General features: G+C 33.4%; 1 protein-coding gene across 1 annotated transcript in view; it reads left to right on the forward strand.

Annotated features, from left to right (window-relative positions):
• Positions 1-22,116, forward strand: part of VWDE (von Willebrand factor D and EGF domains) — a 76,650-nt gene extending 54,534 nt beyond the window's left edge. The window contains exons 20-30 of the mRNA XM_063726067.1: positions 2,488-2,628; positions 8,045-8,140; positions 8,224-8,319; positions 9,433-9,528; positions 10,080-10,175; positions 11,838-11,933; positions 14,983-15,078; positions 15,172-15,267; positions 16,021-16,116; positions 18,697-18,800; positions 21,059-22,116. Coding sequence (XP_063582137.1) covers positions 2,488-2,628; positions 8,045-8,140; positions 8,224-8,319; positions 9,433-9,528; positions 10,080-10,175; positions 11,838-11,933; positions 14,983-15,078; positions 15,172-15,267; positions 16,021-16,116; positions 18,697-18,800; positions 21,059-21,073 — 1,028 coding nt within the window. The 3' untranslated portion in view covers positions 21,074-22,116. The remainder of the gene's footprint in view (positions 1-2,487; positions 2,629-8,044; positions 8,141-8,223; positions 8,320-9,432; positions 9,529-10,079; positions 10,176-11,837; positions 11,934-14,982; positions 15,079-15,171; positions 15,268-16,020; positions 16,117-18,696; positions 18,801-21,058) is intronic.
• The last annotated feature ends 515 nt before the right edge of the window (positions 22,117-22,631 follow it).

Genomic DNA, 22,631 nt, shown 5'->3' on the forward strand with positions numbered 1-22,631 from the left:
AAAATATATAAGATATGTTCTCTGACTTAATAGGTAGAGTGTAACAGCAGGGAATATGACTAGTAATTACAGAGTACAATAAAGTGTTCTGTGTCTTTTGATAGAAATCACAAAAGGGCTAGTAGGAATACTACACAGGGAATCTTATCTACCTGCAGAAATAATGAAAAATTTTTAAAAAAGGAAGTGACTAGACTATACTAGACACATGAGAACTGAATCTGATAGATCAAGAGAGAGAAAGGCATTCCAGGCAAAACCAACAGCAGGAGCAAAGAGACAGAAGCAGGCAACATCACAGCACTCCTTGGGCAGCCACTGTGAATAGCTCAGTGTGCCTGGAATATAGGAAGAAAGGGGAGCTGCTACAAGAGTTGGAGCTAGAGAGGTAAGCAGTAGCAAGACCATAAAAACCATGGAGATTCCCTTAAAGTTTTGAAGTGGGAGAGAAACACAATACAGTTTACATGTGAGATACTTTAAGGAGTAGTGTGTAGGATGGACCACTTGTGGGTAAGGAACTGTGTAAATCTGAAGGTGGGAAGAAGAGTTAAGAAAACATTTCAAATATATAGGAAAAAAGATGACGATATACTAACCTAAGATGAAGATGAGGTAATGATGAAAGGGATACTAAAGAAGCAAGTTGATTGTAATTGGCCAGTGATTGGTTTTAGCATGATGAGAGAAAGAGATTCATTAAGTTTTAAGTGTTTGATTTTAGTGAATGGGTGTGTAGAATTTGCATTTGCATTGCTATGGATGGAACTGCGTCCCCCCAAAATGTATATGTTGAAGCCCTAACTCCCAGTGTGGCTATATTTGGAGAAAGGAAGTAATTAAGGTTAAATGAGGTTATAAGAATGGAGCCCTGATCCCACAGAATTAGTATCCTTATATGAAGAGACACCAGAGAGCTTGTGATGTATGGACAGGTCAAGAAAGTGGCCATCTTCAAGCCAGGAAGAGAGCCCTCACCAAAAACTCAATCAGCCAGTTTGATCACTTTGATCTTGGATCATTGAGCCTCCAGAATGGCAAGATAATTTCTGTTGTTTAAGCCTCCCAGTCTGTGGTATTTTGTTATGGAAGCTCAAGCTGACTAAGACACACAAGCAAAGTAATGGAAGAACAAGTTTTTCTGGAGGGGAATTATAATGAATTCAGTTTGGATGCACAGAAACTAGGGTTACTATGGAATATCCATGTAAGCTCAGAAAGGAGGATTAAGTTGAAAATATAAATCTTAGAATCATCAGCTATGTCATAGAATTGTCCAGGGAAAACCTTTAGATTTAGAGGAAAATGGACAAAAAAAATTGGTGGGCATCAACATTTTAAAAGATTAAAAGAGAAAATACTAAGTTATAGAAGACAGTGTCGAAGATCCATACCTTGGGTTTAATTAAGTGAATGGGACCTTTTTGATGACAGTTACATACTAAGGAAGCAGCATCATCTTGTGCTTCAAATTGGGCTGAGCCTGCCTAGCCCCACAGATATGAGCAACACAGTATAGGATGGTAAGGGGAATTCTCTACTTCTGCTTCTCACATTTACTCCTGAGTATCCCATCCCTAATATTCACACCTTCCATTCTAATAAGTGATCTAGTAGTTTTCTTTCCCAAACAGGCCCATTTCTTCAATAAAAACTTCATTCAGTGGCATTTAAGAGAAAAACAAGTTGAACCAAATCCCCTTACACATGAGTGACTAAATATATTTCTTAACATTGTCAGAGTCATTTGTGTATTGTAGGAAGGTGCTTATTATACAAAAGGACTTTTGGTTGTTGCTGGTGTTTTCTTAGTTTTATGATAGGTACCAGAGTCAATGGATATTAACATGAATAAAGCACAGTTATTCTTGAGGTTATTGCTAACTAGTGGGGCACATAAGAATCAATAGCATGAAGGGCAAAGTTCTGTGGGAGAACCCAAATGGGCAAAATTGATCGGGTGCATGAATGCAACTGAAGGAAGGTACATTAGCTTGGGCTGCCGTAACAGATTGAGGGGCTTAAACAACAGAAATTTATTTTCTCACAGTTCTGAATGCTGAAAGTTCAAGATTAAGGTGCGAGTAGAGGTGATTTGTGGTGAGATATCTCTGGTTTGCAGACTGGCTATGTTCTCACCAGGTCTTTCCTGCATGTGTGGTATCTCTTCCTCTTTTTGTAAGGACACCAGTCCTATTGGATTAGGGTGCCACTCTTATGATCTCATTTTATCTTATTTACCCCCTTAAAGACCCTGTCTCCAAACATGTTCACATTTAGGAGTAGGGATTTAACATATGAATTTTAGGGGAACACAATTCAATCCATACCAGAAAAGTGTGCAGAAGAGATGACATTTAAGTGAGCTATTTAGTCTAATTTGCAGAGTTTAATCCAAGTGGCATTTGTACTGCATATATCTTATTTGTGGTGCTTTGGTTGTCTAATAGTTTAAGTCTAATCTGTTTTCCTTGTTCTCATTTACAGTTGAAACACAATTTTTAAATAAATTTACTACACAAACTGTGGTTCTCACAAGATCCGATAAAAGTGTAAATAAGGAAGAGGATGATAAAAATGCCCAAGGGAGAAAGAGGCATGTTAAGCCAACAAGTGGAGATGCCTTCAGTAAGTAATGGTCATAGTTAAAATCTAATGACAAGTAATTCCTCTTACTTGTTTTCTAGAAGACCAACATATTTATTCCTCAGGTATTTTTATTTTTAGAAAGATCACCTAAAGGTTATATAATGCGGTTTAAAATTTATCCTTTCTCTTGCTAATCTATTCAATCATCTGGCTTATATTTTAGAAAAAATGCATTTATGTCCTCTAATGAACAAAGCATCATTTAAAGTGATTTCGGAGAAGCTTAAGGTTGGAAGTGACTATTTCAAACTTATATTTTATAAATCCCTGGAAACTGGTCATCCAGTATCTGCTCAAACCCTAAAAGTGATAAGAAGTTCTCTATTTCACAAGGCCTTTCCTGTGTCATAGTGCTTTCTTAATAGCCCTCATTTGGTTTAATCATTCTGTGATTGTCTTCATAAAGTTCTTGTACATTTCACATTGACTTTCTTTATGCCTTTGCATTCTGTAATATCAACTGTTGTCGTGAATGGGATATCTCTCAAGATATTTTTGATTCCTGGAACATAGGAAATGTGTCTTGATTTTCTTATTATTCCAGTGTTGTCACCTTACTGAATACTCTGATGTACACTATGGTTTATAGTGGATTCTCTTTCTTGATTTTATTGGCAGACAATAATTGTTCTTTGCAAATAGGGAGTTTTGTCTGCTATTCTTATTTACTTTCTTATCTTAATAGTGAGATTTAATTTACACTTATAATGTGCCAGCACTAGGCAGACATTTTTTGTATCTTACCTCATTCAGTCTTCATAATAGCTATTTACAGTAACTGTTATTACTTCTATTTTACAGATGATTAAACAGAAACATAGAGGGCTTAAGTAATGTGTTCAGATTATGGAGTTTTAAATTACAGAAGAGAGAGTTGAGCCTGAGCAATCTAACTGAAGAGACCAGGGTCTCAAACTTACGCTCTCATTGTAGTGTAGTGTACCTCTAGTACAAAGCCTGTAGGGAAGGGAGAGCTTTGTTAATGGTATGGGAATTCTTATCATGTTTCACTATGATATCACTGTAGTTTCTGCTAGATACCCTTTATACAGTTAATGAATTTTCCTCTTATTAGTTGCTTTTTCAGAATTCCTAGTTTTAAATCAGGAGTGGGTTTTAAATGTTATCAAATGCTTTTTCAGCATCATTTATTACTTGCTATAATTGTAGTTAACAAAGTTTCCTTAGACTAATTTTCTCACAATATTTAAAATCAGTAATTAATGCATATTATATTTCAACATCATTTTATATTTTCCATATTATGTCTTTATGCAATTATATCATATAATTATATTAATAGGTACAAGTCTAATCCTGATATATTTTTCCATAAATGCACTGCTACCTTTGATTTGCTAGTATTTCATTTAAATTTTTATATGTCACAAATATATTGACTATATGATTATGCCACTTTAAGAAAGTGTTTATAATACTTTTCATCTCTTTTTGTGCATTGCAGCAGTTTTGAAAATACCCTTTCCTTAATTATTTGGTAAAATTTTTCATTAGATTATCTGTCCTAGCATTATTTTGGGGAGTAATTTTAGATTGTTTTTCTATTTCCATCAATGTTTGTGCCTCCTCTAGAGTCAATTTCATCATTTTTATTTTGCCAGAAAATCATTTGTCACATTTAGATTTCAAATTCTTGTATACAATTACATGTAGTATTCTTGTATAATTTAAAATTGTCTTCTTATATATAGCTGTTTTACTTTTCTCATCTCCGAAGCTGTTCAGTTATATCTTTCCACTGTTACGGTTTTTGATTTTTCCTAGATAGAAATTGCCAAAGGTTATCTATTTATTTGGGTTTCTTTTTTCAAATAATCATTTAGATTTTTTTTTGTGCTAATTGCTATCCTTTTGCTTGCCTTTTTTATTGATTTGTAGGAGTACTTTATATATTCCGGCCACCTCGTATATTCTGATCCTGTACATAATAGGTGCTTGGAATTATTGTGTTTATCTCTGTGGTTTGTCTTTATCTGTGTTGTCTTTTTATATGAAAGCATTAAGATTTTATGTAATCAAGCAAATATATTTTTAAATCTTTTATTTATAGCTTCTGTTTAAGGATCTCTCGAAGTTTAAGTTATAAATATGAAGTCATATTCTCTTTTAGAACATTTATTTTATATTTTACATTTAGTTTTTAATTCATTTGAAATTTGTTATTTTATTATATGAAGAAGAGGTCCAATACTTTTTTCTTCCAGATGAATGGCAATTATGTAGTATCATTTATAAAATAAGCCACATTGAATTTAAATATCATATATTTTATTTAAAGTCCGTTATATGTTGAGACATATTTGTGAGCTTTCTGTTATGTTATTATTTTCTAATAGTCTTTTGTATGCCAATAATACATTGTTTTGATTAGTGTGGCTTTATACTACATTTTAATATCTGTAAGGCCAATATCTTCCCATGATTCTTGTATTTTGTAATTGTTATGATATCTCTGATATATACCGTCATAGGAACATTGACTCATTACATTTCAAAAGAAAAAATGTGCTTTACTAACATACATTTGCTAACGTATGCTCTTTTCTTACTTTCTTCAATGGTAATTTTTGTAATCTGGAGTTTCAGTTCTTCTCTGCTTCTTTCTCCAATTCTGACAATAAAAACTCTCCTAAGGAGAAGGTTCACTTAAAACAATTTGGTTCTGGAAGGAGTCCCTTCTGTGTACAGAGGCTGAGGGAAAGGGACACTGACTTGGCCCAGATCATCTAAAGCAGTTCTCCTGGGGATTGCTAGTTCAGGACAATTTTGCTGTATTTTTTGACACTTAATTGTGCTTACCTCACTGCCCTTATTTATGTTTGGGGCTATATTTGGTGCACTCTTTTTTCTATTAGTCTGAACCCATATGCTTTTTATGTTTCACGAAGTCCTCACATTTTTCAAAAAATCTTTCATTGCACTTGTTGCCAACTATGTTAAGGATTATTTTTGTTGTTTTTGGTTCATTTTCTTCTATCTTTTTCTAGTTTTGATTTGTTTTGGCTTGGTTTTCTATGTTTTTATATTTTAAGACCTTTGAGAAGAGCTTTGCATGAAGACCATGCATAAGCAAATCCTAAATTTGCAATAGAAAGCATAACAAGAAAAACGTATCTAATCACTGCTTAAAACGTGTTCATACTCTAAAACCCATTAGATTTTTCCATACCAAAGAAGTAAAAATGTGCAATAAGGAAATGAAGTATTTTGGCAGGTGAAATAAATAATGATTCCCCCCAAAAAAAGATGTGTAAAAATGTTTTAATTTCTAGTTGAGCAATCAAGAAAGATGGGGACATAAAATCTCATTTTATCACATCGGTAAAATTATTAGAGCTGTGGTTCTTTGCCTCTCATATAAAATAGCATTTATATCATTTCCCAATTTTTGCTTATACATTTAGTTCCTGTCTTCTTTATAGGGAGAATTACTTACTCTTCTGTGTTTCTGTAGGTTTCATTTTATATTTGTCACTCTTGTAGTAGTTCTCGATGATTGTTTCATAGTGAATGGCTCACATGTCTCTATCCTTGACAATATTCTAAATTGCTCAGGGATAGGGGCTGTGCTTTCCTTTGTTTTGAGGCTCATGTGTATGAGGTGATCAACAGGTGTTTGTTAGCCATTTCAAAATCTTAATAAAATAAATTATTGTACTTTGACTTTTATACTATTTAACATTCTGGGTTATCTTGTGTACCCCAAAAGACTATAACCTCCTTGAAGGCAGAAACAGTGTCATGATTTCTTATTAGTACACAGCTCCTACTACAGTGTTAGATATGTGTAGATACTAAATGAAGGAATGAATTACTTAATGTAAAATATTTGAGGTAGAGAAGACTATTTATAAATGCTATTGACTAACATTTTTTATTTTTTGGTTGTGTAGGTATAAATTTTCAGTCACCATCAACAGAATATTCACTAATTGGTACAAGATTTACTCCCACTCCTGCTACTATCAAAAAGTTATCGAGCACAACTAACAACATCTCCCGCTCATCACTGAAATTAATTACAGCCCAAATGGATAATTCAATAAAGGCTATTTCTCATCAGATATCAGATTTCGAACATGTGGATCGTAGTCTCAGTACGAATCTCAGTCTGGGTGAGTTGGAAGTTCCTATGAAGAACAGTAGCTCTGTAAGCATGAACCCAAACAGCACCCGTGGCAAAGCAAAGGATGATATCCAGAACACCATCCAAACAGAGACGGGAGGGTATAATTCTCAAATTAGCAGGTCTTCCCAAGTTTACACACAGTATGAAGATGAGTTTGTGTCATCTATTACAAAAGCAATCACTATTTTGCCAGAAAAGTTTGGATCAACCAAAATATCACCTTGTGCTGGCTCGCCTTGTTTTCTTGGTGTTTCCTGTGTGCCAAGCTCAGATGGTCACTTCAAATGTGGACGCTGCCCCTTTGGGTATTATGGAGATGGTATCAATTGCAGAGGTAGTATGAAACTCTTCAGAAGATACAAAGAAAATTATCTAATTCAAGTTTAAGTTATTAAAAAGATATGCTTTTCTATATACTAATTTCTATTTATTCTTCTGAGTTCACTTATTTCCATTTATTTTATTTATTGATCATTTATACTGTATTCTCATCACATTTGAAAGAATAGAAGTGGGTTTTCTGAGTTATTTATTAAAATCATGTTAATATTATAGAGTATTACAACTATATAATATATATTACAAATATATTTGAGTACTTTCTGTGTTCCAGGGTCTGTGGAAACATTTTGTATCAACTGTGTCATATAATCCACATGAACCCCACGTATTGGGTATTATTTTTCCCATTATACAGATGAGAAAACGAGCTTTGGAGTGCCCACTGAATTTCCCAGCATTAATCAGCTAAGCAGATAAAAGATGTCAATATAGATCTGGTTAACGTTGTGGTCTGTATTCTTTTCAGCTCATGGTGGGCATTTGGCACTTCAAATACTAATTCTGGCGTATTTGCTTATTTGCATGAAGTAGGTTTCTCTGTAATCTTTCCAACTCTTTTGAGATTACAGCAAGTTATATATCACTTTAATTTTAAAGGCATTGTTTCTATCTTCTCACAATTATTAACATTGTTTTCTCTGATGAAAATCAACTTTTTGGCTTTGAAAACATAGAAGATGTCTTGTGTTACTGTTTTGCTTTGTTTGTGTTTTGGCTTGTTTGAGACTAAACTTAAGCAAGAAAGTTGTTGGAGTATTCTTATGTTCTCAGTATTATCTAGAGGGAATATTAGTTAACTATTCAAATTTCAGAGACTTTTGCTTCTATTATAACTAAGTCTGTAGGCAATATGTATGTTCTGTTTTAGCAGTCAACCTTTTTTTCTTTGATTTTTTTTTTTAGCCATTTGTAAATATCCATGTGGAAAAAGTAGGGAGTGTGTTGCCCCAAACATCTGCAAATGTAAACCTGGTTACATTGGTTCTAACTGCCAAACTGGTAGGTAACATCATTCATTAGTTTGCATGGTAAATTGTATTCGGTAATTGATATGTCTAAAATTTGGGCTTTATTTTATACAGCTCTTTGTGACCCTGACTGCAAAAACCATGGAAAATGTATTAAGCCTAACATTTGTCAGTGTCTTCCAGGACATGGTGGAGCAACCTGTGATGAAGGTGATAATTCAAATTAAAAATCAAATATAAGGCCTAAAATATAGCATAATTTTCTTTAAAAACCATTTTACAAGACAATTCAGTTTTACTATTTATATACTAAAATATTCTTATCAAAGCTGATATAGGACTCTACACTTTAAAATACTTATGAAATATAATTTATTCAAAGATTCTAAGGAATTAAATTTCTGAAATCAGAGATTCAAGCAATAGCTTATTTGTTATTGGTAAAATTATCCTCTGAAATGATTTGAGGTTTAGTTATAAGGTACTATATATCTACAAATATTTTAGCTTCAAGCAAAGACAGCTATTGAATGATCTACCAAATATGGTTCAAATAAATTGTTAAATGCCAAATAACTAGAAAATGTAAAGCAGTAAGAAGAAACCTAAAAAGTGAATTTTTAAAAATACATCTGTAGCCATGTAATTGCATTGCTTTGGTTTAAATCTTAAGCGGAAAATTTATGAAATAACATTCCTAAAGTGGATGATACTTTAAAGAAATAAGTTGTTTATTTTAAAATAATTTTATGTGAAATATAAACTATGTGAAAAGATAGTTTTGTAGATGGTGTATATAATTTAAAATTCACATAAAATTTAAAATAATTTTATGTGAAATACAAACTATGTGAAAAGATAGTTTGGTAGATGGTGCATATAATTATGAATAAGCTGAGAGCCATGTTAAATGTTTTTATGGCAAAGCAAGCTACAAATTAACAAATTAAAGTAAATTTAGGGTGAACTAACAAACATTCAATATAAATTGCATATGAAAATAATTATGGAACTATAGAAAAGCTCTATTTGTAAGGCAGGAATAAGTAAGTTTGAATCTCACTTTTCAGAAGAAGGCAAAGGTCCTATATTACCTTCCAGTTAACAAAAAGTTTTATTAATCAAAGCAAGCTGTTGATTTGTAAGTGTTTCCAGTGTGAATTAATATAGTCAGTCCCACAGAACTAAATTTTGTAGTAAAAGAGAACTTAATGTATTATAAATTACTCTTACAACAAGATTTTATTGTGACAGTGCTTTATAAATATAACCTGACTTTTTAAAAATTAAGAACTGACTTAATAACATAATCTGTTTCTGCAGAACATTGTAACCCACCTTGTCAACATGGTGGCACATGCTTGGCTGGGAATCTCTGCACTTGTCCTTATGGTTTTGTAGGACCAAGGTGTGAAACAAGTAAGCAAAGCTCTCCTGCTGTCTGATATAATGAAATGGATCTTTGACTAGTTGATGGCCTTAATGCTACATGAAATGAACCCAAACTCTACGTAAAGAACACACATTGATGATTGATGACAACAGTTACCATCTTGCATAGCACTGGTATCAACCACAGTGGCCAGTGCTAAGATATGATGCTATTCATGGTCTTTCTTTGAGAAAACAGGAATTCAAATTTGTTAAATTGCATATAAATTTCTTTTTAAATTTATATCTATGATTGCTTTCATCAATAACTAATAATTTTCCCAAATAGCCAAGTCTTGTTTACCACTTGGCTCAATGGTTTTCTATTTTTTCCCTCTCTATTAACCAAAAATAAAATAAAATAACTGAATATGAGAATCAGAAAGCATTTTAAACCTGAATATAAATTATATTTTATCTTTCTCTGTAATCTTATTAATTAGCAGATGTGATTAGTAGTTATGACCTAGCTAGATAATAACCAACAATATGACTACTCCAAGCCTAATCTTTCTTTTCTCTTTATTCTATCACCTCAGTGGTTTGTAACAGGCACTGTGAAAATGGAGGCCAGTGTCTTACACCAGATATTTGCCAGTGCAAACCTGGCTGGTATGGACCCACCTGTAGTACAGGTAAAATTGGAAATATTTTCAATGAACATGTCAATTAAAAGTTAAAATATGCCAATGTCCTGAAGATGTGCACCTAAGAAACATAAAACTGACTTGACAAGACAGGTAGACAGGTATGAAGTTGTTATTTCAGACAGATTTTTAAAACTCTTTCATCTTCATTCCCTTTGTTTTTGTGTTGAACCATATGGTGTCTTACAGCTTTACTGTTATCTTATCCAACCAATACTTTTTTTGCTTTTATATTTCCCTCATTCACCTACCTTGTGGTGAAGAGAAACGTGTTGAACCTTCGAGGTTTCTTTTAAGTTTTTCATCACAATACAAACATCCTATTTCACTAAATATCTAAGCAATTCTGAATTAACTGGCTACCCTTCATGTTATTCCATTTATTTATCACAGTATTAGGCTTTTTTTTTTTTTTCTTTCAGACAGAGTCTCACTCTGTCACCCAGGCTGGAGTGCAGTGGGGCGAACTTGGCTCACTGTAACCTCTGCTTCCCAGGTTCAAGTGATTCTCCTGCCTCAAACTCCCGAGTAGCTGGGATTACAGGAGCATGCCACCATGCCCAGCTAATTTTTGTATTTTTAGTAGAGGTGGGGTTTCACCATATTGGTCAGACTGGTCTCAAACTCCTGACCTCGTGATCCGCCTGCCTCAGCCTCCCAAAGTACTGGGATTACAGGCGTGAGCCACTGCGCCTGGTGTAAGCTTGTTTCTTTGGCAGCAATGTTTGCAATTATCTATGTTTGGTCTAATTCATTGTAATCTAATGACTTTTTCTCAATGAAAGTGTAATTCAGTGTTTATAGCTGGCCAATTATTTGTGAAGCATGATGCAAATGGAAACAAGGATCCATTTGATTTTTGCCCTGATTTCAAGTCACATATTGTTAGTGACAAAGACATGGGATACAATTATAAAAAAGGCTATGATACAAGTTGAGTTACGATAAGTAATGTTATTGAAACACAGTTCCTTAGAAGCAGAGAAGGAAGAAATTAATTTTGGCAAGTGGAGTGAGGAAGAAAATAGTATTTGTAGTAGATGTTGGTGAATGGGTAGGATCTAGGGTGAAAAATAAAATTGGGGATGTCTTTCAAAGCAAAACAAAAATAAAGAAGCAAAAACAAAGAATGTTTTTGAGTGTGCTAGGACTTGAGTGCAGTGTTCTCATTTTAATTGGGAAGGCGATAAAAAGGTGTGCATGGCTACATGTATTTGAGCAGATTACAAACCATCCTGTTAACACTGTTGAATTGAATTGTCTTCTCTTAACTTGCAATCATTTCTTCTAGCTTACTGATGGCATTCTGAATTCTAATCATAGCCTCTACATTCTTGATAGAGCAGGAGCACTATCATCATCTTGGACATCTTGTCATCTTGGACAAACACCGCCACTTTAAATTCCAGCTCCCTTTCTAGCTTTTCTAAGCTTAGTGTTATTTGTAAACTTAATGGACATACTTTCAAAGCGATTATCCAGTAATTTCATTCCTCTTATGTTTGGCAAAGTCTAATTAATTATACATTATGGGTTTTACTTGCAGTAAAAATAAAATATTTCATTATGCACCATTTTGCATGTCTGTGCAGCTTTCATTTTTTAAATAATAAAACTTTTATGTTCTCTTTTCCTCCTGCTATTTATTAGCTTTGTGTGACCCTGTTTGCCTCAATGGTGGTTCGTGTAATAAGCCAAACACTTGCCTCTGTCCAAATGGATTCTTTGGGGAACACTGTCAGAATGGTAATTATTCTTTCTTTGTATGTAAAAAGGGCAAATGGAAAGTTAGATATCAACACAACTCTGAGTATACATGAGACAAGTTTCATAAGGAAAGATGCGATTTTTTCCCCAGAATTCTTGTGATGTTTCAAATATGCCCACCAAATTACTAGCTTACAAAAATATATCAAAGTTATTATGTAAAATGGTTATATTTACTCAATATATTGAAGCTCATACCTTGGCACCTCTCTGTGCAGTTTTGTAGGCCCAAGGTGTGAAACAAATAAGCAAAGTTCTCTTGTAGTCTATTATAATGAAGTTGGGTCATTTTTGTTGCCTACACAGCAAAAATGTTTGATTTATGGTCAATCTATTGTCCACTATTATCCCATAATCTCTTTTCACCTTAGTTTCATTAAACATTTATGAAGAATCACCTGTGCACAGCGCTATGCAAGAAGATACAGAGACATAAAAATGCATTGTTTTTCTCTTTCATGGGCTTATTATTTTAACACTTTCCCTCATATAGTTAATATTACAGATTATTTTCAGGATAATGGGGATGTCTTGAGGGTATGAATTAATGTCAACCAATAATATGTAATGTGTATTTTCTGCATCTTCATATTCTTGAGTTTATTAAAAATGTAGAGTAGATTTTTACTATAGAACATGTCAGAGTATTTCCATAATTTAATTCCTAAAACTTAGATTTTCCTTGCCACAATGCAGTTTGATTTGCAATTCTATTTCTTTTATTTTGGTTGTTGGCTATGATTCTTAGGATGGAAATAAAGCAGAAAATAAGTCATCCCGCTAACACAGGATATACGGGCATAGCAAATGAGTTCCTGTAATTCATATTCCTTTGAAGAAGCAGTTTGAGAAACAGAAAGAAGTAAAGACTAAGTTAAGGGAAATCTTGAAAACTAGAAGACTATGGTTAAATCCATGCTAAAGAGTTATATATGTAGTTTTGAATGGAGAATGTAAGGAAGGAAATGAAAACTTTACATCTTTTATGCTACTTGAAGTAGATGTAAGACAAAGTAAGAAAAGTTCTCTAAAATGTATATGCCAGTTGTATAAGTGGATAAAGGAAGAAATCTCTCAATTATTAAACTGAATTAAAAATTATCTATTGAACATATTCCATGCTTTAAGGGCCAGAAAACAGATTATCATTGTGGGAGCAGAGTAGGTTTTACAATTAGCTTGCCTCCACAACTTTCTTTCTGGTATTTACTTAAAGGCTCCATGCCTCAGACTTCCTGGCTTTCAAGTATGATCTAGACAGTTGCTATGACATGTAATTCTTATTAGATCTCATCTTCTTGTGAGCCTAAATGGTGGGAAAGGAAGATAGCACACCCATTGAAAGTGATTGAATAAAATTAGGTGGAATATAAAGTCATATGAAAAACATATACTATGTGCACTATAGAATTTTAAAAGAGGAAGATAGAAATTGAGCTAGAAACATCACGAAAAAGTTAAACTACTAAACTAGTAAGCAAGGCTTAGGATGTATGGCTGGAGAGATGTTTAAATACACCTTCCAATTTGCTTCACCTCTTGGATTTCACATGGAGAGTGAATCCAATTACTTAGCCCACTTCAGGATTTGGTGACAGAATGAGGCCTATAGATCTCATAAATATATGTGGAGGGTGGATTTTCTCATAAACCTCCTTTTCCTAATGTGGGACTATGGGTAGACATGGCCAACCTTAAATTGTATGCCCTTTGTATATATTATTTTAAGTATGTATGCTTTTTTGTATAAATAATTTATTTCTACACTTCAAGTTTTTGTGGATAATTAATTATAGCAAGATTATCCATCATAAACAATTTGTGGAGCTTTTTTACGTTTTAAATTCCTAACCACAGGCATTTCCTGTGGAGTTTTTGTAGTAGAAAGAATATATATTTTCTAATAAATAATAATAATCTTAAATTGTATGAAGGATAGGGAGCAGAAAATGTAAGAACATTTCTCTACCAATAAAAAGTATCAATAAAATGTCAGAGAAATAACAGTAGACTCAAGCATGAACCAAAAAAAAGTTTAGCCTAAAATACTGGAAATTATCTGTTTGCTAAAAGCTTTCAGTTATATTGTTACTATAAAGTTCTATATTATTTCCATTTAAAAATCCATTTGAAAACCGTAGAATTTTTCTTACAGTGTTTGGAAATAAAGAAAGCAGCTATTAATTAAAACAGGGCGTCAGTCCATACTAATCCTATTATTAATACCAGTTAATTTGAAATTTATTTTTAAAATACAAACTAACATGTATTTAATTATTATTTAGGAAGAAATTAAATTTTAAATTTTCTAGACAGGTTTGCGTGTATTACTTAAAAGAAATGCCTGCATTTAATTTCCATATATGGAAGAAACATGAAGTAATCATAACCATCTCATAAAATTAATACATATTAACCTCTGAATTTCATAAAACAGAATTATACAAATAGGAACTACCAGTAAGATATATTCAAAATTATCTAACAAATATTCTTAACAAAACCAAGGATTTATTGTTAAAAAGATTTTTACCAAGCATTCATGGGAATAAGTCACATGTAAGGCTCTGCCTTCATAACCTCAGTAAGTACTCGAAAGCTAATTTAAAAGTGCTTTCTAAATATGTGGAAAATTGTTGAGATTTGTCTAATTTCCACAAGAACAGGCACATTCTTATTTTGAGCTAGGTTTTGACTTATTTTCTGGGTTTTGTCTAGATCATTCCATGCTTTATTGTATAGTGAAACATAAGTTAAGGTTTATAATATATTCATTGTAATATGAAAGACTCAATTTGTTATGAACACTTAACCAATATATTTCAAATTGTGCTAACCCACTAGTAGCTTATAGGTATAAGCGTTGCATTTCATGATTTAGAAAGGACAGGTTTAATGAGTGATCTTTTATTTTAATAGCACATTTCTCTGCCTTACGTCCTCATTGATGACAAGCACATGATGCAATGTATCATATGTAATAATGGGATATGTAATATTCACAGATTGCTGCCATGTGTTCTTTTAGCTTTCTGTCACCCTCTCTGTAAGAATGGTGGCCACTGCATGAGAAATAATGTGTGCGTCTGTCGTGAAGGATACACTGGTAGGAGATGCCAAAAAAGTAAGACATCACTAAATGTATTTGTCAACTACAGGTAAAGCAAAGACAAAACTGTTGAATTTAAGGGCTGACTTTTCATGCTTTTACCTTAAGGCATCTGTGATCCCATGTGCATGAATGGAGGAAAATGTGTGGGACCAAGCATTTGCTCTTGTCCTTCTGGTTGGAGTGGGAAACGATGCAACACACGTAAGAGGAATACTCTTAAAACGCTGAAGCTTTCGTCCTTCATGGGAATGTAAAGCAGAATGTAAAACAAAGAGCATTTTTTTCACTTTTGTTTGCTTGGTCTTTTAAAAATTTTTGCATATTTATTCTTGCTTTAGGAGATACCTTTTTGAAACACAAAGAGTTTACTCTTCTGAACTCATTCTTTCAGGTTAGCAGAAGAGGATATCTTGTATTTTTCAGTTTTTCTACTGCAGTCGCCAGGAAAAATAACAAGTCCTTAAGTCCTGAAGTTGGGGTTGGGGAAAGGTTTTAAAAAATTACTGACTTCTTGGCCCCACCTCAAACCATCCAGTTCGGACCTTTCCAAGAGGAGGTAACAGTGCCACTCAGGCTGGTTATCTCCTGAGGGTGGCTGTCTTTATTCAAATGTTTCATTTTTTTTCCTTTCTATACGTTATTTTAAATTAGCCACAACTAGACTGTTTTGATCAAAGTGAAAAAATGAAAAGCAACATAGATGTCCAACAATTGGAGAAAAGTTAAATCACGATGCTTCAAACAATGGAACATTTTATAACTGTTAAGGTCACATTTTCCAAGAATATGTAGTGACATTCAAAAATGTTCTTGATAAAATATTAGGGAAAAAATTTCTTTAATCACTTACTTGTAACTATTTCTTTTTTTCTCCCTAATGAAAAGTTTTGTGGGTTATGGATAGGATTTGACCAGTAATTTAAAATTTTAACTTGCTTGTATTTCGATTGGCAGCTGTCTGCTTGCAGAAATGTAAAAATGGTGGTGAATGCATTGCACCCAGCATATGTCATTGTCCTTCCTCCTGGGAAGGAGTGCGGTGTCAAATACGTAAGCCCACAGGATGTTTTTCCTACTATATGTTCTGAATTGTAATCTGTTATAATAATTAAAGTATAGTTTTAGGACAAGTCCATAGGGGGAAAAAAACTCCAGCATGCTGATCTTTTTTAAAAAATGATTTTAGATATAAAACAAAAACTTACTAAATTTTATATCCATTTAAAAGAAGAAAGTGTAGTATAATATATTAATAGTTTGTGTGAAGAGATAATTTCAAATTATGGTCTGTAGATTACCAATAAAGTTTCCCCAGGTGGGCCAAAGAAGGTGTTGATATATAGAAGTTTAAATATTATTTCATATTATAAGATAAATACATATTTATCATAGATACCTTAGAAAATATGGAGATGTATTAAAAATTAGTCACTCTAGGCTGGGCATGTTGGCTCACGCCTGTAATCCTAGCACTTTGGGAAGCCAAAGCCAGCGGATCACCAGGTCAGGAGATCGAGACCATCCTGGCTAACATGGTGAAACCTCGTCTGTACTAAAAATACAAAAAATTAGCTGGGCGTGGTGGCGGGCACCTGTAGTCCCAGCTACTTGGGAGGCTGAGGCAGGAGAATGGCGTGAACCTGGGAGGCGGAGCTTGCAGTGAGCAGAGATGGCGCCAGTGCACTCCTGCCTGGGCGACAGAGCGAGACTCCGTCTCAAAAAAAAGTAAAAAAAAGAAAAAAAAAAAATTAATCACTCTAAATTTCACCATCTAGAATTAATTTTGGTTGCTTTTTTAGAGTTTCAGTATATTTCCATCCAGTATTAGTCATAAATTTCTACATAGATGAAATCTTAAGATGTAGAGGAAGATCAAATTTTATGCAATTTTGAAATTTTTTGTGGAAACTTGAAATAAGATGTTAAAATATTAACAATGATTAACTTAATGGGAAAAACTGGAAATCCCTCAAAATATTTCCAAATGATTAATAATTATATAATTTAAAAATTGGTGGCCAAGTGTATTGTAAACTGAAATTACACAGTTTTATTATGATCATGCCTTTTTACTAGAAATAATGTACCCTCCATTTCAATGTCTTATGAACCACACCCTTGTTTCCATGCATCAGAAATTTCGCATATAATTTTTGTGACTCTTAGACCCTATTTTATTAGTAATTGCTATTGTAATTTATACATTTCTTATCCTAGGAAAATATATAAAAGTACTATTAAGTGCTGGTATTTACCTAAGATATGTATGCTCAAATATTGATAATTCCAATTGGAATTTAGATGTGATAAAATGCTAGAAAAAAAGAGTTAGCAACCTCAACTTGGGTGCTCGTTCTGGAGTAAGCTCTATGTGGACCATAAGAGAGAAGGATGAGAAGATGTTAAAAGCACATTAATGAGGAAATATGCTTCAGTGGTTGCAGATTGAGGTTGTCTGAGCACAGCCTGAAGCTGTGCACCCTGTTTCTGCATCCTGCAGCATTTTTATGTGAATTTAAAAGTCATCCTACTTCAAATTCTTTATTTCAAACTATTGAGAAACTGTCTTAATATAATGATATTTCTTAAACAAAATATGTTACTACCATCTGTTGGAAAAGTGTTGTAATAAAAATTCAAATCTATGATATCTATCATGTGAATGCTGCTTTCTTAGCTGTGGAGCCCTCATGGATTACACAACCTGCCCAATTGTATACAGCAGCCCTGATGAAAACATAACCCTGTCAATGTTGCATTTATCTTAAAGGACATATTATTCGTGAATGTGTAAGCTTCAAGTATGTGATATTGAAGCAGTAGTTCTCCTACAAAAATAACTATTATATATAATTTTATGGTACGCTCATTTTCACTCAATATTATTTGGAAGAATTTATGTCATTTAAAAACAAAATTTAAAGCAATATATTAAGTTCCATAATATAAATACTACAAAAATTCCCTTTACCTCCCCTCTTATGTTTAACATTTTAGTTATTTACAAGTTATTATTAAGTATTACAAGTATTTTCTTTCTACAGTAGATGATAAATAGATTGAGATATTGAGATATTGAGATAGATGTAGGTATTTTTCATTGCCTTGGGAAAGATTTCAAGGAAGAAATGTATGATATAGACAGCATGAGTATCTTTCAGAAATTTTCAGTAGAGTTATTTCACATTAAACTTCCAATGATAGTATAAAAGTTGTCAAATTTTCCATACACTAGCCAGTACTGGGTTGTCTCTTTTAAATTTTTGCTTAATGTTAAAAAACAAATTATAGATGCTATCTTCTGCTAATGACTTGAGCTCCTCTAGAAAAAAAAAAAAGATATACTTCAAATACTTCAAAATGTAGCCAATGAAATTTTTGTTTCTTTTAATAATATCTTTATAGAATTCCAAAAGTGTTGTTTGAGCTTTGGGTGCTTTGTTTTTGATCTGTGCGTGTGCTCTGAAAGATGGGAGTACATAGACTAGATCCATTCATTGATGGTTCATTAATAGATTCTTAAGACTGCATTAATGTCTAACCACCAGATAGCCCCAGACCACTAGGATAGAATATGCCACAAGCATTTCATGTCAAAAGTTAGTCACTGTAAAAATTTGTGTATTGCAGCAATTTGCAACCCAAAATGTCTTTATGGAGGCAGATGCATATTTCCCAATGTGTGTTCCTGCCGCACTGAATACTCTGGAGTCAAATGTGAGAAGAAAATACAGGTATTTCAAAGTTTAAAGAGAAAATAAATATTAGACATTGACATTTGCATATCTCTTCTACTTAGTAATTGTTACTAATTAATGTTTTATTTTCTCTTATTTCCAAAATAAAAGAAAGGATTTATTTCCCTCTAAAATTAAAGATTGTATCATTTTCGTGTTATGGTAGAGTTATTATATAAAATTTTGATGTTTTTAAGGAATTTCAATGTACAGATACAACTGTCCATGTAATGCAGTATTTCATGACACAGTAGTTGAGACAGCAGATATTCCACAATATAGATTCAAGACACTTATTTGTAGGGCCAGTGCTATAAAACATATATTTAAAAAGTCTCTGATCTTATTTCTTTATATAGGATTAAACTGCATTGTGTTTGGTCTCTAATCTTAAATTTCCAAATATCAACAGCTGAGCTATTATTTCAATCCTAATTCCTATACACACAAGGGTAGCTCTAATAATCTCTCTCTGTCTCGTACAAACACACAGACACACAAATGTAGCAAACCTGTCAAAAATGTCTTAAAGTTAATATGTAGGAGTTGTAATTTAAAGTCATTATATGCTATTTAGCACTTCAAAATGCCCGAGGGTCATGAATATAAAAGTATGCTGGAGTACTAGAATTTGACAACTGATTAGAAATTTTCTTCTTGAAGCTTGATATGAATCAATCTGGCTTGGAGACAAAATGGATATATGTAGAGTTTTCTCCTAGCACTGGTGTCTTCCTGTAGGATTGGCCCCCATTGTGAAAATAACCAGATCATCTATGGTTTGAAAACTGGAAAGCAAAAGTTATTGAGTACTTATTTGATTAAATATTGTTTGAGAAAAATAAAAATAAAAGCTTGAGCTTCCTTGGGTTTGAAGGCAGCCTAAGTTATATTTGATTTGATTTGATGTGAGATTTTTATGGCACAGAAAACCCTATGACCTCTGAAGCCTTTTAACTCCACTTTGACACTACTAAACTAGGTGGCTGCTCTATATCTATTTTATGTATTTATTTGCCATCTGAATCCTTCCTCATATGGGCAATAGTAAATCATCTTTATCCCTATTAATACTGCTTCTGAGAATGCATTTGAAATCACACTAAGGGGAAAAAATGCCAGAAGGCCATGGGGAAGGAAAAGGGGATAAAAGGCTAAGCATGAGGACAATATGTCCTGTTCTACTGTAACCTGCTCTCCCAAGCTTCTAACTTCAATCTCATTCTGGCTTTATTCTGTTGATCACTGGTGTCTTTTTTTTTTCTTTACTTGCTTTCGATATTTCTTTGGCTCCCACACATAGGTTAAAACATAAATTTCTCTTTAGTGGGGAAAAAAGCAACCACCATCCACGGGTATCCACAGAACCTTCTCCAACTCCATTCCTTGCTCCCCTCTTCCCTACCTTCCCCAAAGGAGGGTTCAGGCTGGCTAACTACCTCGTGGCTCTTCCTCAGGCAACCTGAGATAGTGGGTAAAAAAAAGAAATGGAGATTACTGATTGGATTGCTAGAATTTCAATGAAAAAGAATTACTGGCTAGAGACAAGAAACACAGAGAAAAGGAAAATAAGCAAAGGAAGAAAAAAGTGCTAAAGAGGGTGGATTGATAAAAGGCTTTGGGAAGCATCATAACCTCTTGCTTCTGGCTAAGTGCACTCACTCTGACCCTGCCACTTATTTGCCCTGTGATTTCAGGCAAGTTTAATCCCCTCAGTCTCAGTTTTCTCATCTGCAATATGGCATTAATAGTAGCACCTAATCATAGGCTTATTGTAAAGACTAAATATGATAATGTATGTGAAGTACCTAGAATGGTGCCTGGGACATAACAAGCACTATGTAAGAGTTTGTAACTAATTACATCAAATAGAGGACTAGAAAGAGGTGGAGAAAGAGAAGGATAGGGAAAGACACTTGAGAAAAACACTGCAATGCATTATGAGTATCAGTAGTTTTTTCCTGAGGGATATCAAAACATTAATTAGTTTTATTGGGCATGGATGTTTCTAGAGTGTAACATTTTGCCACGATGGAATCACCTAGTATGCAAGCTCCATTTGGTTATGACTGCTTGGACCTTAAACATGATGTTGATTAGATTTCAATTTTATGAAAACAGTATTGAGTCTAGTGGCAAACAGAACCAAAAGAGCTTTATGTATCATGTCAGGGAAGGAGGCAACAAATAATGAGTAAGGGTTAAATGATTTTATACTATTCATTGAAAACACAATTTCCTTCTTCCTGCTACAGATAAGACACCACTGAGTAGCATCAAGTATATGAATTACAAGCCTGTATCTTAAGAATGGAAATGTTTGTTCAGAAAAAGTTGGAGATAACTTGAAGTTTATTTGAACATCATTCAAAAAATATCTTAAAGACTGAAGAAACGAATAAAATACATAATGATCTCAGTTGTAATCATTAGAGAAAAGCAAAGAAGAAATCCAGGTAATCTAAATTTGATGTTGAGATGGGATAGGATATTTACATATTGAGATGATGTATCTGATATTCCATCCATTCACAATATTTAATGAACTGAATATCTTCTTAGCCCTAACTGTGACTATGTCTGCATCATTAGGAGTCAGTCAGCCTAATGGACACCACTTGATATCATCTGATAGATGATGCTTAATGCGGAACAAGGGGCTCACAGGACTATTTGAAGAATGGGGAATGAGGGTTGGGAGCTAGAGGTTAGGAAAGCCACTGCTGATCAGAGTGGGTAATAATGAAGACGTTAGCCCGAAGCTCCAAGCAGGTTCTTTTCAGAGGCTTTCCTGGAGCTGCTATAATACTTGAGAATCTTTAAAAACTACCACCAACTGTCTCAGGCAAAGTGGGTTATTCTCAAAATTTTGCTAGAAAGCCACTGTGAATTTCATCTTTCCAAGCATCAAGCTGCAAACACCTCTGAAAAGACTGATGGCTTCCTCTTCATTTCCACCTTCTGACTCTCCAGCAAATTTTTCTCATTGGCAAACTCTGACTCAGAACCACACAGATATGTGGATTCTGAAAAATGTAATTCCCAGCCTTACAAAAAAGTGGCAGTGGTGTCCTGGGCCCAAAAGTGAGAAAACAAACACCAGACATGCTAAAAGGTCTGCATCTGATTGCTCTTCCATCTTTCCATTTTTTTCTGTACCATAATCCATTTTGGTATATGAATTGAGAGAGATGATCACAAAACCAAATCCTTCTACAGATATCACAAGAAAAGTGTATGTGGATGCTTAATAAAAACAAACTTAAATTACAATACATGAATAGTTGGGGAAGTGGGTAACAACAACAGGGAATACACATATAATTAAAAGATTTGCCTCAGAGACCCAAATAATTGCAAGTTACCTGGGGTTATAAAGTTTCCTTTTTCCTGCTATCTCATATTTTACCTCAGACATTTCATTTGACTTTCAGAAAACATGTTATTTTAATTTGAACACAACCATCTTAAATCATATATTTACAAATCATATATTTACAAAGGCCCATTTTTTTTTCTTTTAAGTAGAAAGATTGAGCATTCATTCCTAAGCCATATCCAACCTGTAAGATAAAGTAAGACACGATCAGAATAAAAGTATTGCTACATTTGCTAAGGACTCTTTAAGTATTAACATCCAATGTCAGAATTAAAGAGTTTTTAATTTATCATTTTATATTTACTAAAAGGTGGTTTTAATAGATTAATTAGGAGAACATAATATAAACCAAAAATAAAATTCAAAGCCTCCCAACCAATAGAAAGGACTCTTCTCGAGTAATTGAATTCCAAAGTAAACCTGGAACATCGGTTCAGGACATCATGGGA

The sequence above is a fragment of the Pongo abelii genome, chromosome 6, assembly GCF_028885655.2.
Source record: "Pongo abelii isolate AG06213 chromosome 6, NHGRI_mPonAbe1-v2.0_pri, whole genome shotgun sequence".
NCBI classification, from domain to species: domain Eukaryota; kingdom Metazoa; phylum Chordata; class Mammalia; order Primates; family Hominidae; genus Pongo; species Pongo abelii.